At 40.3% G+C, this 15,745-nt stretch overlaps 1 protein-coding gene across 2 annotated transcripts in view; it reads left to right on the top strand.

Annotated features, from left to right (window-relative positions):
- The window catches only part of Rps6ka5 (ribosomal protein S6 kinase A5), a 174,677-nt gene that overhangs the window by 105,840 nt on the left and 53,092 nt on the right, over window positions 1–15,745 (top strand). The window contains exons 4-5 of one of the 2 annotated variants that reach the window (XM_028777257.1): window positions 441–556; window positions 4,037–4,144. In XM_028777257.1, coding sequence (XP_028633090.1) covers window positions 441–556; window positions 4,037–4,144 — 224 coding nt within the window. The remainder of the gene's footprint in view (window positions 1–440; window positions 557–4,036; window positions 4,145–15,745) is intronic. The other variant, XM_028777258.1, reaches the window with a different exon arrangement.

Genomic DNA, 15,745 nt, shown 5'->3' with positions numbered 1-15,745 from the left:
TGGAATCTATCTACAAGTCTTAACACTAATGATTGGCAGCCATTGCATGGAACAAGATAGGATTTTGCTTGTCTTCTTTTGGGGATCTGTGTGGGGTTTTTCAGGGGCGGGTTTAGTTGTCAAATGGCTGATACTTGACGCTTTACAATAAATTACACACTGGTGGCAGAGGACTTGGAAAAGTATTCTTAAATCTGTGTGACTTTTATGTCATAGTTTTAATGGCAGTACTCCTTGCACATTGATTTGGCTAGGTTAGGATGATCATTGTTTTAGGAAATTGTGTGACAATATGAAACTAATATTACTTTCTATGAAACTGTCATATACTGAGAGTTATGCAAAAATAAACTAATGGTTAGCCCAGCGTGATTAAAAGGAGTTATTTCCTTTCATTTATGAATGCAAGTCAAAGAAAGAAAAATATATTTCGTTTTTAGATTATATAAATGGTGGAGAACTTTTTACTCATCTTTCTCAAAGAGAGCGTTTCACAGAGCACGAGGTGCAGATCTATGTTGGAGAGATCGTGCTTGCCCTGGAACACCTGCACAAGGTAAGGCGCTTGCTTCGTCTCTGCAGTTTCCTTTTGACCAGTCTGTTCACAGAGGTGTTGATGGAGCTAAACAGTGGATGTGCTCACATGTGGTCTGGGCTTGGGAATGTTAGTCACTGTTTCCTCAGTTCCACAGTTCCTTTCTAAGCAGATTTACCTTTTGCTGGGCTTGGGATGGTATGCCTACAATCTCAGCACGTGGGAGGCTAGGGGTCGGGGCATCATGATTTGAAGCCAAGCTGAGTTACAAAGTGAGACCCCAACTCAATAAATAAACAGAAAATAAATAAATTCTTGTCTATTGTGTTTTGAAACATAAAAAAATAACAAAACAAACAAAAGAACTTGAGCTTTTTTTCTTATCATGTGTCTTTATGAAAAAAATCCCAGTACTTTCATCAGGGAAAAAAAGGTCTTTGGTTTTTAAAATGAAGCCCAAGCTATACAATGTATTTCCTTAACTGTGACTTGCTCCATGGCACTGTGCCGTCTGTGTGTACTCAGAAGGCACCCCCTGGCTTGGCTGCTGGTTCGGAGGGATTCCCTGCCACCATGTTAACTTACTCTGCACCTGCCCTGCCCTGCTCCTCCTCACTGCCTCCGTGTGACATGAGCTCAGATACTGAAGCTTTTACAGTATCTTTGATTCTCTTGGAAGTCTGTACAGTCAGTTTCAACTCCATGATACTCAACCTTTGGTCCATGAAATTTTGTCTTAAGTTAATTGGAGAAGTAGGTGGTTTCTGTGTTGCCTCAGTGTGTATGGTTTTCTTCAGAAATGGAAAATGCTAAAGTAATTTATATCAAAGGTGTACAATTTCATAAAGGAACAATATGATTTGAGACACTAAATTTTAACAGTTCAGGTATATCCTAAAGCCACTCTTTGTCACGTCTGTCATCCCTCCATTAGTTAAGATGAACAAATTAAAGTATAAATTTGTAGCATAGAAAACAGTGGTAAGAAAGAACAACAGGGAAGACATCTTGAAGGTACAGGGAGGTTTGATCAAAATTGAGTCAGGGATGGAGATAGTAGATGGGAGAGACTGCGAAAAGATTCTGAAAGGTACTTAAAAAAAAAAAAGGAAGGAGTCCAGCAATGGCTGATCCAACTCAGAACAGAACAAGACTAGACAGGTAGAGGGGGACAGAATCATAATCTTTAGAAAATTCAGCACCTGGGAGCTTCAGGGATGAGGATTGTGAGTTTGAGGTTATCCTGGTTTTATGGAGTCAGATCCTGTCTCAAATGAAGAGAGAATAAAATTGTGTGAGGAGCAAGGAGAAAAAGGACCTGGCAGTGGGGAGGAAGGACAGCAGGGACAACAAATGACCGTTCTGGGCTTCTTTTGATAGAATTTTCACTGTGGTGACAAGCTTCATGGCTGTGCTTATTTTTGGGTGATATGATTTAACTTAAACATTTTTATATCAGAAATATTACTATAACACAAACACTTTTGTAGCTTATAATTAGGTATAATGTTTTATAATATAAAAATGACAATAAAACTCAACGTAAGCAAATCAGAAAGCCATACAGGCAAGCTAGAAAACAGTCTATAAATTATATACTTTAATTGATTCATTTTATTTACTAAAGGAAGATCCCATATCACTCACTATTACTAAATTATGATAAAAACATGGATGTCGATAACATAATGGAACTTGGAATAAATGTGATAGATACGCAATGAAAGCAGCATAGCAAACAAGTTTTAGGCTGTCTTACCCTAAAAAGACAGTCAAAGGCAAAGTCAGCAATGCTAATCTTGATAGAGATGCAAATACTAAGCCTTACAGGAAGAGAGAAAGTGCACATTTATTTGGAATGATGAAGTCAGGTAGACTACATACGTTGTTTCTAAAAATCCTTTCCAAAGAGTGAGATGTGATGTGCTGCTGGCTAGATGTATGCAATGCTTGGAGTCCAGTGTCTGTTCAGTGCATGCTGTGTTTTCCTTCCTGTCTTTCCCAGAAACCACTTTAGCGCTCATAGGAAAATTTCCTGCTGATTTTTGTTCTTGTTTTTGCTTGAGGGGGGTTGTTTTTGAGTTTTGATGAGGGAGGTATAATTTTTATTTCAGTTTTGAGAGATTATTAGAAATCTGTGTTTTCCTGTGTTTAATACTGAGGAAAGCAATATTTCAAAGTATCAAAACATTTAATCCATGCGGATATAACTGACAACGTGAAGTAGACAATCAAAGTGGATCAGTCAGTCACGTCTTAGTTACATTTTACAGTTGAAACGTTTTACGATGCTGCTTATATGAGAAACAAGGAGGCTTACAGTCCTGAACTGTATAACATTTTCACTCAGTGATGGGCCAGCCATGACTGGGATCCCCATAGGATTGTAATGGAACTTAAAATTTCCTGTCAATTAGTGGCTGTCAAAATGCTATATTTGATTCCATCCCTGTTTATGTGAGGCTGCTATAAAGAAACCTGCTATTGTCCCATTCATATAATAATGCAGCCCATGTATGTCATTACGTACAGCAGAGTAGAACCCGATAATGGTCAGTAGCTGACCATGCTTCTGACTTATGTAGTTAGTGTATATTTAACCATCATCTTAGCAGGTTCCCTGTAAGACAGTCTCTGTGTACACTGGCTGCAGCTTTATACATCTCATGTTTATTACTCTGTGGTCCTTCTTGCTTGATTTGTCCATGTGTTTTATTCTCTGTGGCCTCAGGAGGAATAGGATTTTTTTCACTACACTATCAAGGTTTGTGTAAATACTCTCCATGATGCTTTCACAGTCAAAATCACCTAACGGCATATTTTCCAGAACATTTCCTTGTCATAAAGCAGTGCATGACTGACTGTATAAATGTTATTTAACAATTTTTTTGTTGATTTATAACTAAACATCAAAATTAACCTGTGCTCTTTAACCTTTATGTTTAAGAGCTTATTGTCAAAAAGCCTTTATTAATTGCCTGTCTAATACATTGCATTATACAGGATACCAGATAAGTGTATAAAATCTGAAAAAGCAGACAATTCAGATATAATAGGATAAATAGTAAATCCCTAAGAAATATATGTACAGGTAAGTACACTGTTTGGAAACAAAGAAATGGTCAGCATAGGGTATAGCTCTTTAGGAAGGCTTGCTAAAGCCATTGCAGAGCTGTGGACAAGAATTGTCCAAGAATGCCCACGAAGATGATTTTGAATGAGTGTGAAATAAGGAGAAGAGAGACAGAAAAAAACAATAGTCAACAAAGAGACGCTGAAGAAGCTGGTCCCAGGGATAGACCCTCATCACAGAGAGGACTAAGATACATTTGGAGAGCTTGGGGAAAGCCAGCACCTGAACCCCAAGATGGAGCATTTGCTTGCAGAATTGCTAAGAGCCACAGAATCCTGAAGAGGAACCTCCTTAAAGGTAGATAAATGCTGTCTTAATTCATTTGGAGAGTATCTTAAAATGCATTTTGTTTTGTTTTCTTTTTACAGTTGGGGATTATATACCGTGACATTAAGCTGGAAAATATTCTGCTTGATTCTAATGGCCATGTGGTGCTGACAGATTTTGGTCTGAGTAAGGAGTTTGTGGCTGATGAAGTGAGTATTATATTTTAATTTGAAGTTTGTAAACAAGGATGAAAGATTCATTACCAGTAAACATTTAATAGGACAGTAGTATTGTATGGGTTACTTGATTTACAAGGTTTTTGTGCAGGCTTATTCAAATCTGAAACTGCTTGAGTGCCAGCTTAGTATCACAAATGAAAGACATCATACCTGTCATGCTGTGATGTGTCAAAGTCAAAGCATAGGCACACAACATAGTTTATCCAGTGTCCCTCAGGGACAAGAGTCTCTGTCAGTTGTGGTACATCTTTTGCATGAATGCCAGGTTCCCTAGTGCAGGCCCCTGACCCACAGAGGATAGTAAGGTCAGCCATACGCAGCCTCAGGCACAAGAACAGGTTCCTGACACTTTCAGCCAAAGCCTGTGTGCATTAATTACTCAGTTTATTTTTATTTTAGTGTTGGCATGTTCTTTGTGGTGTGGTATAACGATCCACTGGGAGTCTCAGAAGGGGCTGCAGACCCTTGTGTAGTATAATGATAAGAAAAAGAGGAAGTCTTTATGTTTATTTCCAGAGCAGAAGGTCAGGCTACTGCAGACGCTGCACAGCAGTGCTAATGTGAATGGCTCATTGAAGAGGATTGTGTGGGAATGTCCCCTGTATCAAACTTGAGGAAACAGAAGGAGGACCTGTTAACATTTAAAGCAATGAGTAGAAGTTAATGGAAAATAGGGGAATGTTCAGCAAGGTCCTTATGAATAGAGGTACCAGCTACCAAGCCTGAGTTTGATCCCCAGGGCTCACAGAGTGGAAGGAGGGAGTCAACTCCCTCACATTGTCCTCTGACTTACACACACACACACACACACACAGAGAGAGAGAGAGAGAGAGAGAGAGAGAGAGAGAGAGAGGTACACACACACACACACAGAGGAGGGGGAGAAGAGGTACACAGACACACAAGATTTAAAAAATAATTAAAGGGTAGCTCCATTAGTGTCACAGTGAACTCAAGACACTTCATGGTGTGATGATTGTAAGCTAGCAGTATTGTATTGTGGTGAACTAAATCTGAAAGTAAGGGACAGGCCACTGAGAGTTTGAGTAGACTCACTCCTGTGAGTCTGTACATAACACAAGTTGGACCTTTTTTTTTTTTTTTTTTGGCTGGGAGTGGGTCACGGGGGGACAGAGAAGGACTGGGAAGTGAATGTGATCGGGGTGTATGATTGAAAATCTTCAAAACATCAATAAAAATATTATGTTAGAAAAGATTTATAGTTATAGCTAGGCCTGGTTGGTGGCTTAGACTTATAATCCCATCTCCTTGGGAGGCTGAGGCAGGAGGATGTCAGGTTCAAGGCCTGGCTAGACAACAAAGTGACCACAAGAGCAGCCCAGGCAACTTACTGTTGGCCTTAGTCTCAAAGTATAAAGTAAATGGGATGGAAGATGCAGCTCTGAGGTAGAGTGCCTGTCTAGTGTGTGCGAAGACCTGTAATTGATCCTAGTGTGATGGACTAATGGATGGTAGGGATAGAAAAGACAGACAGACAGATAATTATTACAACATAGCTTCCTAATGTAAAGCAGCAGAAAACTTCATCACACACTTGCCAGGGTCAGCACTGAAAGAAAGCTGACGCCTGAATAAGTCTTTAATGCTGATGAAAGGTCTCCCTTTGGCATTGTTGCCCAGGAAGTCAGTGGCCACAGATGACACAACTGCCAAAGGAATTGAAATGGCCACAAATAGAGTAAATCTGGGGGGTGGCATGTTGCACAGATTGCAAGCTTATAGTAGGAGAAGGCTATGTCCTTGTGCTGTTTTTGGAGATGAATTTCTTACCAGTCCTTTACTGTACTAGCAAGAAAGCTGGATCACTAGAGACCTCTTTTTTTAAAAAAAAATTCACTTTTTTTCTTGTACCAGCACCCAATGGGTATTTTAGGGTAGCCCTAGATCATAGAGAAGTAAGTGTTAAAATACTTGCTTGAATGGCCTGCTAGCACAGTGAACAGAGGCATGGGATAGATCCACTACCTTTGATGTATCTTCTCACCAAAACTTACAATACAGGGTCTAGTGACCTTTAAACCTCCTAGCAGCCAGCCCAGGGGTTCTGGACAAGCCATTGGGCTGTATGATTTTTTTTCTGCATTAAGGGAATGACATATATTTAGTATAAAATACATACTTGTGAATATAAAAGAGTGATTCTTTAGTGGTTATATATAAACTTAGAACCAGTAATGAAGGTGACATCAAACAATCACTTGGGCAGCTGAATGAGTGATAACTCTAGCTTTCTGATGGATCAGTGTGTATCAACTTTTCTTCCTGCAGAAAATCTCTCTTATATGTGTGTGCACGCACACATACACACTGTATATAAAACCTAAATAAATCCCCCAGTTAGAATTATGTCTTATTCAAGATATCATTTTTCTTATTGCATATACATTTTTAAAATTTATTTTTTTTTATTATTTTATTTTTTTACAGTCCAATCTTTGTCCCCCTCCCAGTCCACCCTCCCACAGTTCCTCATCCTGTTCCTTCTCTCCCTGTCTCCAAGAAGATGCCACATACTCTTTCCCCTCACCACCCCCCCCCCCCCCCCCACCGGCCAGGCTTCCTCACTCCCTGGGGGCCTCAAGTCTCTCAAGGGTTAGGGGTGTCTTCTCCTAGTGAGACCAAACCAGGCAGTCCTCTGCTGTATAAGTGTTGGGGGTAAGGGCTCAGATCGGCTAGTGTATGGTGCCTGGTTGGTGGCTCGGTGTCTGAGAGATCTCAGGGGTTAGTTGAGACTGCTGGTCTTCCTATGGGGTAGCCCTGACTCCAATCCAATGGTTGGGTTTAAGTATTGGCTTCTGTCTCAGTCAGCTGCTTATTGAGCCTCTAGGAGGACAGCCATGCTAAGCTTCTTTCTGTAAGCATACCATAGCATCAGGAATAGTGTCAGGCCTTAGAACCTCCCCTTGAGATGGATCCCAACTTGGGCCGGTCACTGGACTGCCCTTCCCTCAAGTCTCTTCTCTGGTTTTGTCTCTACAGTTCTTTTAGACAGTAACAGTCCTGGGTCAGAGTTTTTGACTGTAGGATGCCAACTCCGTCTTTCCACTGTTGGGCATTTCATCTAAGTCCTCAGAGTTTCTCACCTCCCAGGTCTCTCATACTTTTAGAAGATCGCCCAACTTCCCCCACCCCAGGTTGCTTATTTCCATTCATTCTGCTAGCCCTCGGGGCTTCTCTCCTGCCCACCCACCCCCATTCCATACCTAATTATGTTCCTCTCTTTCCCTCCCCTTCCCATCTTCCACTAGGATCCCTCCCTCCCTTCCTTTGCCTCACATGATTGTTTTCTTCTCCCTTCCAAGATGGATTGAAGCCTCCCCCTTGGGCCCTTCTGCTTGTTAAGCTTCTTGAGTTCTGTAGATTGTATCCTGGGTATTCTGTACTTTTTGGGCTAAAATCTACTTAGTGAGTACATACGATGCATGTCCTTCTGGATCTAAGTAACCTCACTCAGGATGATATTGTCTAGTTCCATCCACTTGCCTACTGTCCTCATTCTTAATAGCTGAATAGTACTCCATTGTGTAAATGAACTACATTTTCTGTATCCAGTCCTCTGTTGTGGGACATTTGGGTTGTTTCCAGCTTCTGGATATCACAGATAAGGCCTCTATGAACATAGTGGTGATATGGTGGGGCATATTTTGGGTATATGCCCAAGAGTGGTATAGTTGGGTCTTCAGGTAGATCTATTTCCAATTTTCTGAGGAACCTCCAGATTGATTTCCAGAGTGGTTGTACCAGTTTGCAATCCCACCAGTAATGGAGGAGTGTTCCTCCTTTTCCACATTTTCACCTAGATGAAATGGATGATTTTCTAGATAGATACCATGAACCAAAGTTAAATCAAGAGCAGGTAAACTATCGAAACAGGCCTTTTCCCCCTAAGGAAATAGAAGAAGTCATTAAAAGTCTCCCAACCAAAAAAAGCCCAGGGCCAGATGACTTTAGTGCAGCATTCTACCAGACCTTCAAAGAAGAGCTAATACCAGCACTCCTCAAACTATTCCATAAAATAGAAACAGAAGGAACACTACCTAATTCATTCTATGAAGCTACAATTTCTCTGATACCTAGACCATACAAAGACTCAACAAAGAAAGAAAACTTCAGATCTGTTTTGCTTATGAATATTGATGCAATAATACTCAATAAAATTCTAGTAAGCCAAATCCAAGAACATATCAAAACCATCATTCACCCCAATCAAGTAGGCTTTATCCCAGAGATGCAAGATTGGTTCAGTACTATAAAAATCCATTAATATGGGCAGACGCCGGCCGAGGCTGCTAGCTTCCGGATGCCAGGGTTCTTTGAGGCTCCAGTCAGCTGCGTGGGTCTGCGCCAGTGGCTTCCGGAGCGAGGGCTGCCAATTGAGGCCTCGCTGCTCCTGTCCTGTGGAGAAACTGAATCCTGAGTCATCCAGGAGCCACTGCACTCAGAGCAGCTGGAGCCACTGCACTCAGAGCAGCTGAAACTGAATCCTGAGTCATCGAGGACCCAATGCACTCAGAGCAGAAGGATTTCCAGATCCAAGAGGTGGCCTGAGTCCCAGGAGTTATTCCACCCAGGAGATTAGGAGCATAAGACCACAGAGACCTCTGGACTCTGAGGAGCTCTGCAATAAGCAAGATAACTGGAAATACAGACTCCAGTTTTACACAGTGAGGGCAGGTACCACTAGAGTTAACCAGATGGCGAAAGGCAAGCGCAAGAACATAAGCAACGGAAATCAAAGTTTCTTGGCATCATCAGTGCCCAATTCTCCCAATATAGCAAGCCCTGAACACCCCATCACACCTGAAAAGCAGGATTCAGAATTAAAATCACTTCTCATGATGATGATAGAGGATTATAAGAAGGAATTAAGTAACTCCCTTAAAGAAATACAGGAGAGTACAATTAAACAGATAGAAGCCCTTAAAGAGGAATCACAGAAATCCCTTAAAGAAATGGAAGAAAACACAAAGAAGGAATTAAACAAAAACATTCAGGACCTGAAACTAGAAATAGAAACAATAAAGAAAGTTCAAAGGGAGACAACCATGGAGATAGAAAACCTAAGAAAGAGATCAGGAGTCACAGACGCAAGCATCACCAACCGAATACAAGAGATAGAAGAGAGAATCTCAAATGCAGAAGATACGGTGGAAAATATTGACACAGTTGTCAAAGAAAATGCAAAACGCAAAAAACTCCTAACTCAAAACATCCAGGAAATCCAGGACACAATGAGAAGACCAAACCTAAGGATAATAGGTATAGATGAGAATGAAGATTCTCAACTTAAAGGGCCAGTAAATATCTTCAACAAAATTATTGAGGAAAACTTCCCTAACCTAAAGAACAAGATGCCCATAAACATACAAGAAGCCTACAGAACACCAAATAGACTAGACCAGAAAAGAAATACCTCCCGTCACATAATAATCAAAACATCAGATGCACAAAACAAAGAAAAAATACTAAAAGCAGTAAGGGAAAAAGGTCAAGTAACATATAAAGGCAGACCTATAAGAATTACACCAGACTTCTCACCAGAGACTATAAAAGCCAGAAGAGCCTGGACTGACATCATACAGACACTAAGAGAACACAATTGCCAGCCCAGATTACTATACCCAGCAAAACTCTCAATCACTATAGATGGTGAAACCAAGATATTCCATGACAAAACCAAATTTGCACAATATCTTCCCACAAACCCAGCACTTCAAAGGATAATTGATGGAAAATGCCAACACAAGGAGGGAAACTACAACCTAGGAAAAGCAAGTAAGTAATCTTCCAACAACCCCCAAAAAAGATACAAACATAACTTTACCTCTAATAAAAAAAATAACAGGAAGCAACAATCATTTTTCCTTAATATCTCTTAACATCAATGGTCTCAATTCCCCAATAAAAAGACGCAGACTATCAGACTGGATACACAAACAAGACCCAGAATTTTGCTGCATACAAGAAACGCACCTCAGTGACAAAGACAGACACTACCTCAGAATAAAAGGGTGGAAAACAATTTTTCAAGCCAATGGTCCCAAGAAACAAGCTGGAGTAGCCATTCTAATATCAAATAAAATCGACTTTCATCCAAAATTAATCAAAAAAGATAAGGAAGGACACTTCATACTCATCAAAGGAAAAATCTACCAAGGTGAACTCTCAATTCTGAACATCTATGCTCCAAATGCAAGGGCACCTACATACATAAAAGAAACTTTACTAAAGCTCAAAACACACATTACACCTCACACAATAATAGTGGGGGATTTCAACACCCCATTGTCAGCAATGGACAGATCATGGAAACAGAAACTAAACAGAGACACTTTGAAATTAACAGAAGTTATGAACCAAATGGACTTAACAGACATCTATAGAACATTTTATCCTAAAACAAAAGAATATACCTTTTTCTCAGCACCTCATGGTACCTTATCCAAAATAGACCATATAATTGGTCACAAAACAAGCCTCTACAGATACAAAAAGATTGAAATAATCCCTTGCATCTTATCAGATCACCACGGACTAAGACTGGTCTTTAATAATGACAAAAACAATGGAAAACCCACGTACACATGGAAACTGAACAACTCTCTACTCAATGATGACTTGGTCAAGGAAGAAATAAAGAAAGAAATAAAAGACTTTTTAGAATTCAATGAAAATGAGGACACATCATACCAAAACTTGTGGGACTCCATGAAGGCAGTGCTAAGAGGAAAGCTCATAGCTCTAAGTGCCTACAAAAAGAAACTGGAAAGAGCACACACTAACAAGTTGACTGCACAACTAAAAGCTCTAGAACAAAAAGAAGCAAATACACCCAGGAGGAGTAGAAGGCAGGAAATAATCAAACTCAGGGCTGAAATCAACCAAATAGAAACAGAAAGAACAATACAAAATATCAATAAAACCAGGAGTTGGTTCTTTGAGAAAATCAACAAGATAGATAAACCCTTAGCCAGATTAACCAGAGGGCACAGAGACAGTATCCAAATTAATAAAATCAGAACTGAAAAGGGAGACATAACAACAGAAACTGAAGAAATTCAAAAAATCATCAGATCCTACTACAAAGGCCTATACTCAACAAAACTGGAAAACCTGGATGAAATGGACAATTTCCTAGACAGATACCAGGTACCGAAGTTAAACCAGGAGCAGATAAACCATCTAAATAGTCCCATAACCCCTCAGGAAATAGCAGCAGTCATCAAAAGCCTCCCCACTAAAAAAAGCCCAGGACCAGATGGTTTTAGTGCTGAATTCTATCAGACCTTCAAGGAAGACCTAATACCAATTCTCTTCAAACTATTCCACAAAATAGAGACAGAAGGAACACTACCCAATTCGTTCTATGAAGCTACAATTACACTCATACCCAAACCCCACAAGGACCCGACAAAGAAAGAGAACTTCAGACCAATCTCCCTTATGAACATCGATGCAAAAATACTCAATAAAATTCTAGCAAACCGAATCCAAGACCACATCAAAACAATCATCCATCATGATCAAGTAGGTTTTATCCCAGGAATGCAGGGATGGTTCAATATTCGGAAATCCATCAATGTAATCCACTATATAAACAAACTTAAAGAAAAAAACCACATGATCATCTCACTAGATGCTGAGAAAGCATTTGACAAAATTCAACATCCCTTCATGATAAAAGTCTTGGAAAGATCAGGAATTCAAGGCCCCTACCTAAACATAGTAAAAGCAATTTACAGCAAACCAGTAGCCAACATCAAGCTAAATGGAGAGAAACTTGAAGCAATCCCACTAAGATCAGGGACTAGACAAGGTTGCCCACTCTCCCCCTACCTATTCAATATAGTACTGGAAGTCTTAGCCAGAGCAATTAGACAGCAAAAAGAAGTCAAAGGGATACAAATAGGAAAGGAAGAAGTCAAAATATCGCTATTTGCAGATGATATGATAGTATACTTAAGTGACCCCCAAACTTCCACCAGAGAACTCCTAAACCTGATAAACAACTTCAGCAAAGTGGCTGGTTATAAAATCAACTCAAACAAATCAGTAGCCTTCCTCTACATGAAAGATAAACAGACTGAAAAAGAAATTAGGGAAATGACACCCTTCACAATAGTTGCAAATAATATAAAATACCTTGGTGTGAATCTAACCAAGCAAGTGAAAGACCTGTATGACAAGAACTTCAAGTCTCTGAAGAAAGAAATTGAAGAAGATCTCAGAAGATGGAAAGATCTCCCATGCTCATGGATTGGCAGGATTAATATAATAAAAATGGCCATCTTGCCAAAAGCAATCTACAGATTCAATGCAATCCCCATTAAAATCCCAACTCAATTCTTCACAGAGTTAGAAAAGGAAATTCTCAAATTCATATGGAATAACAAAAAACCCAGGATAGCGAAAACTATTCTCAACAATAAAAGAACTTCTGGAGGAATTACCATCCCTGACCTCAAGCTGTACTACAGAGCAATAGTGATAAAAACTACCTGGTATTGGTACAGAGACAGGCAGGAAGATCAATGGAATAGAATTGAAGACCCAGAAATGAACCCACACTCCTATGGTCACTTGATCTTTGACAAAGGAGCTAAAACTGTCCAGTGGAAAAAGGACAGCATTTTCAACAAATGGTGCTGGTTCAACTGGAAGACAACATGTAGAAGAATGAAAATTGATCCATTCTTATCTCCTTGTACAAAGCTCAAGTCTATGTGGATAAAGGACCTCCACATAAAACCAGATACACTGAAACTAATAGAAGAGAAGGTGGGGAAAAGCCTCGAATACTTGGGCACAGGGGAAAAGTTCCTGAACAGAACTCCAATGGCATATGCTCTAAGATCGAGAATTGACAAATGGGACTTCATAAAATTGCAAAGTTTCTGTAAGGCAAAGGACACTGTCAATAGGACAAAACGACAACCAACAAATTGGGAAAAGATCTTTACCAATCCTTCATCTGATAGAGGGCTAATATCCAATATATACAAAGAACTCAAGAAATCAGACTCCAGACAACCAAATTACCCTATTAAAAAATGGGGTATAGAGCTTAACAAAGAATTTTCAATGGAAGAAACTCGAATGGCCGAGAAGCATCTAAAGAAATGTTCAGCATCCTTAGTCGTCAGGGAAATGCAAATCAAAACAACCCTGAGATTCCATCTCACACCAGTCAGAATGGCTAAGATTAAAAACTCAGGTGATAGTAGATGCTGGCGAGGGTGTGGAGAAAGAGGAACACTCCTCCATTGTTGGTGGGACTGCAAGATGGTGCAACCACTTTGGAAATCAGTCTGGCGGTTCCTCAGAAAATTGGACATAGCATTACCCGAGGATCCAGCTATACCACTCCTAGGCATATACCCAGAAGATGCTCGAACATATAACAAGGACATATGCTCAACTATGTTCATAGCAGCCTTATTTATAATAGCCAGGAGCTGGAAAGAACCCAGATGTCCTTCAACTGAGGAATGGATTCAAAAAAATGTGGTATATTTACACAATGGAGTATTACTCAGCTATTAAAAACAATGAATTCGAGAGGTTCCTAGGTAAATGGATGGAACTAGAAATTATCATCCTGAGTGAGGTAAGCCAATCACAAAAGAAGACACATGGTATTCACTCACTGATTATTGGATATTAGCCTAGAACCTTGAAATGCCCAAGATGCAACTCACAGGCCACATGAAGCCCATAAAGAAGGAAGACCAAGTGAGGGTGATTCGGTCCTTCTTAGAAGGAGCAACAAAATACTCAAGGGAGCAAATATGGAGACAAAGTGAGGGACAGAAACTGAAGGAGGGGCCGTCTCAAGACCACCCCACCTGAGTATCTATCCCATGTGCAATCACCAAAGGTAGATGCTGATGTGGAAGACAGGAAGTGCATGCTGATAAGAGCCTGATATGGATATCTCCTCAGAGGCCTTCAAGAGTCAGACATATTCAGAGGCAGATGCTCACAACTAGCCATTGAACTGATCATGGGGTTCTCAATGGAGGAGTTAGAGTGAAGACTGAAGGAGCTGAAGGGGTTTGTGGCAACATGAGGAGAGCAACAATACCAACCAACCACAGCTCCCAGGGTCTAAACCACCAGCCTGGGAGCACTTAGGGGGGGATCCAGGGCTTCAGCTGAATATGTAAAAGTGGAGGGCCCTGCTGGGCATAGGTGGAAGAAGAGAACCTTGACCTCATGAAGGCTGGATGCCCCAGGGGGTGGGAATTTTGAGGGTGGGGAGGTGGGAGTGGGGGGGTGTAGATAGAGGTTACATCCACAGAGAAGAAGGAGGAGGGGCGAGGGGATTGGAGGTTCCGAGGGGGTGGTGGGGGATGGGGTAAGGGGACAACATAGGAAATGTAAATAAATCATCCAATAAAAAAAAAAAAAAAAATCCATTAATATAATCCACTATATAAACAAACTCAAAGGAAAAAATCACATGATCATCTCATTAGATGCTGAAAAAGCATTTGACAAAATACAACACCCCTTAAAGATATCATTTTTATATGTGATAATGTGCTAGAATCCAGGTTTTAAAAAATTGAAATCTAAAGCTCTTCTGGTCTCAAGCATTGTAGGTAAGAGATAATCTGTCTGCAGGTCTGACTGCTTTTTGGAATTTTCCAAAATTAGTCCTTAAGTGTCTTGGTTACAGTTTTTGTTGCTGTGGTAAAGCGTTATGACTACACATTACTTGGAGAAGAACGAGTTTATTTTACCGTACAACTCTCATGTCATATTTTTTCACTAGGGGAACTCAGGCAGGAACTTGGAGGGAGCAGTTAAGCAGAAGCCATGAAGGAGTGCTGCTTGCTGACTGCCTCCTCATGACTCTTCAGCCAGCTTTCATGTACAGCTCAGGACCACCCGCCCAGAGTGTGCAGGGCGCCCCACCCGTGAACTGGGCCCTCCCATATGACTCTGTAATCAAGAGAATATCATACTAACTTCCTACAGGCAGTTTGGTGGAAACAGTTTCCCAATTGAGGCTCCTCCTCCCAGATAACTCTAATATAAAGACTAAAAGTCCTAAATTTTTATCATAGATAATTAACTTTGTTTACTCATCCAGTATGTATTTACTGATCACTTCTAAGCCAGATAGTAAAATGAGAAAAAAAATGGGGAAGATCTTCACCTTCATGACATTGTGGTTGCATCTATAATTTTTCTCGGATATAAGATCATAGTTATAAAATAGATTTAGATAGCCTTTGAGAGATTTACTTCCATTTGAGTTTTGTGCGTATGTGTGTGTGTAGGTGTTTTCCTACATGCATGTCTGTGCACCACATGTATACAGTGCCCATGGAGGCCAGATGAGGTTATTGGATTCCTGAAACTGGAGTTGTAGATAGTTTTGAGTGGCCATGTAGGTGTTAGGAACTGAACCTGAGTCCTCTACAAGAGCAACAAGTGGTCTTAACTGCTGAGCTATCTCTCCAGCTCTACTCCCAAGTCTGTTGTTTTATTTTAAAACATTTTACTCTTTTATAAAAATTTTAGTGGCAGTTTTATTAAAAT

Source organism: Grammomys surdaster, unplaced genomic scaffold, assembly GCF_004785775.1.
Source record: "Grammomys surdaster isolate TR1022 unplaced genomic scaffold, NIH_TR_1.0 279, whole genome shotgun sequence".
Taxonomy (NCBI): Eukaryota; Metazoa; Chordata; class Mammalia; order Rodentia; family Muridae; genus Grammomys; species Grammomys surdaster.
Note: the sequence above shows the minus strand (reverse complement) of the source record. Positions and strands in the feature narration are given on the sequence as shown.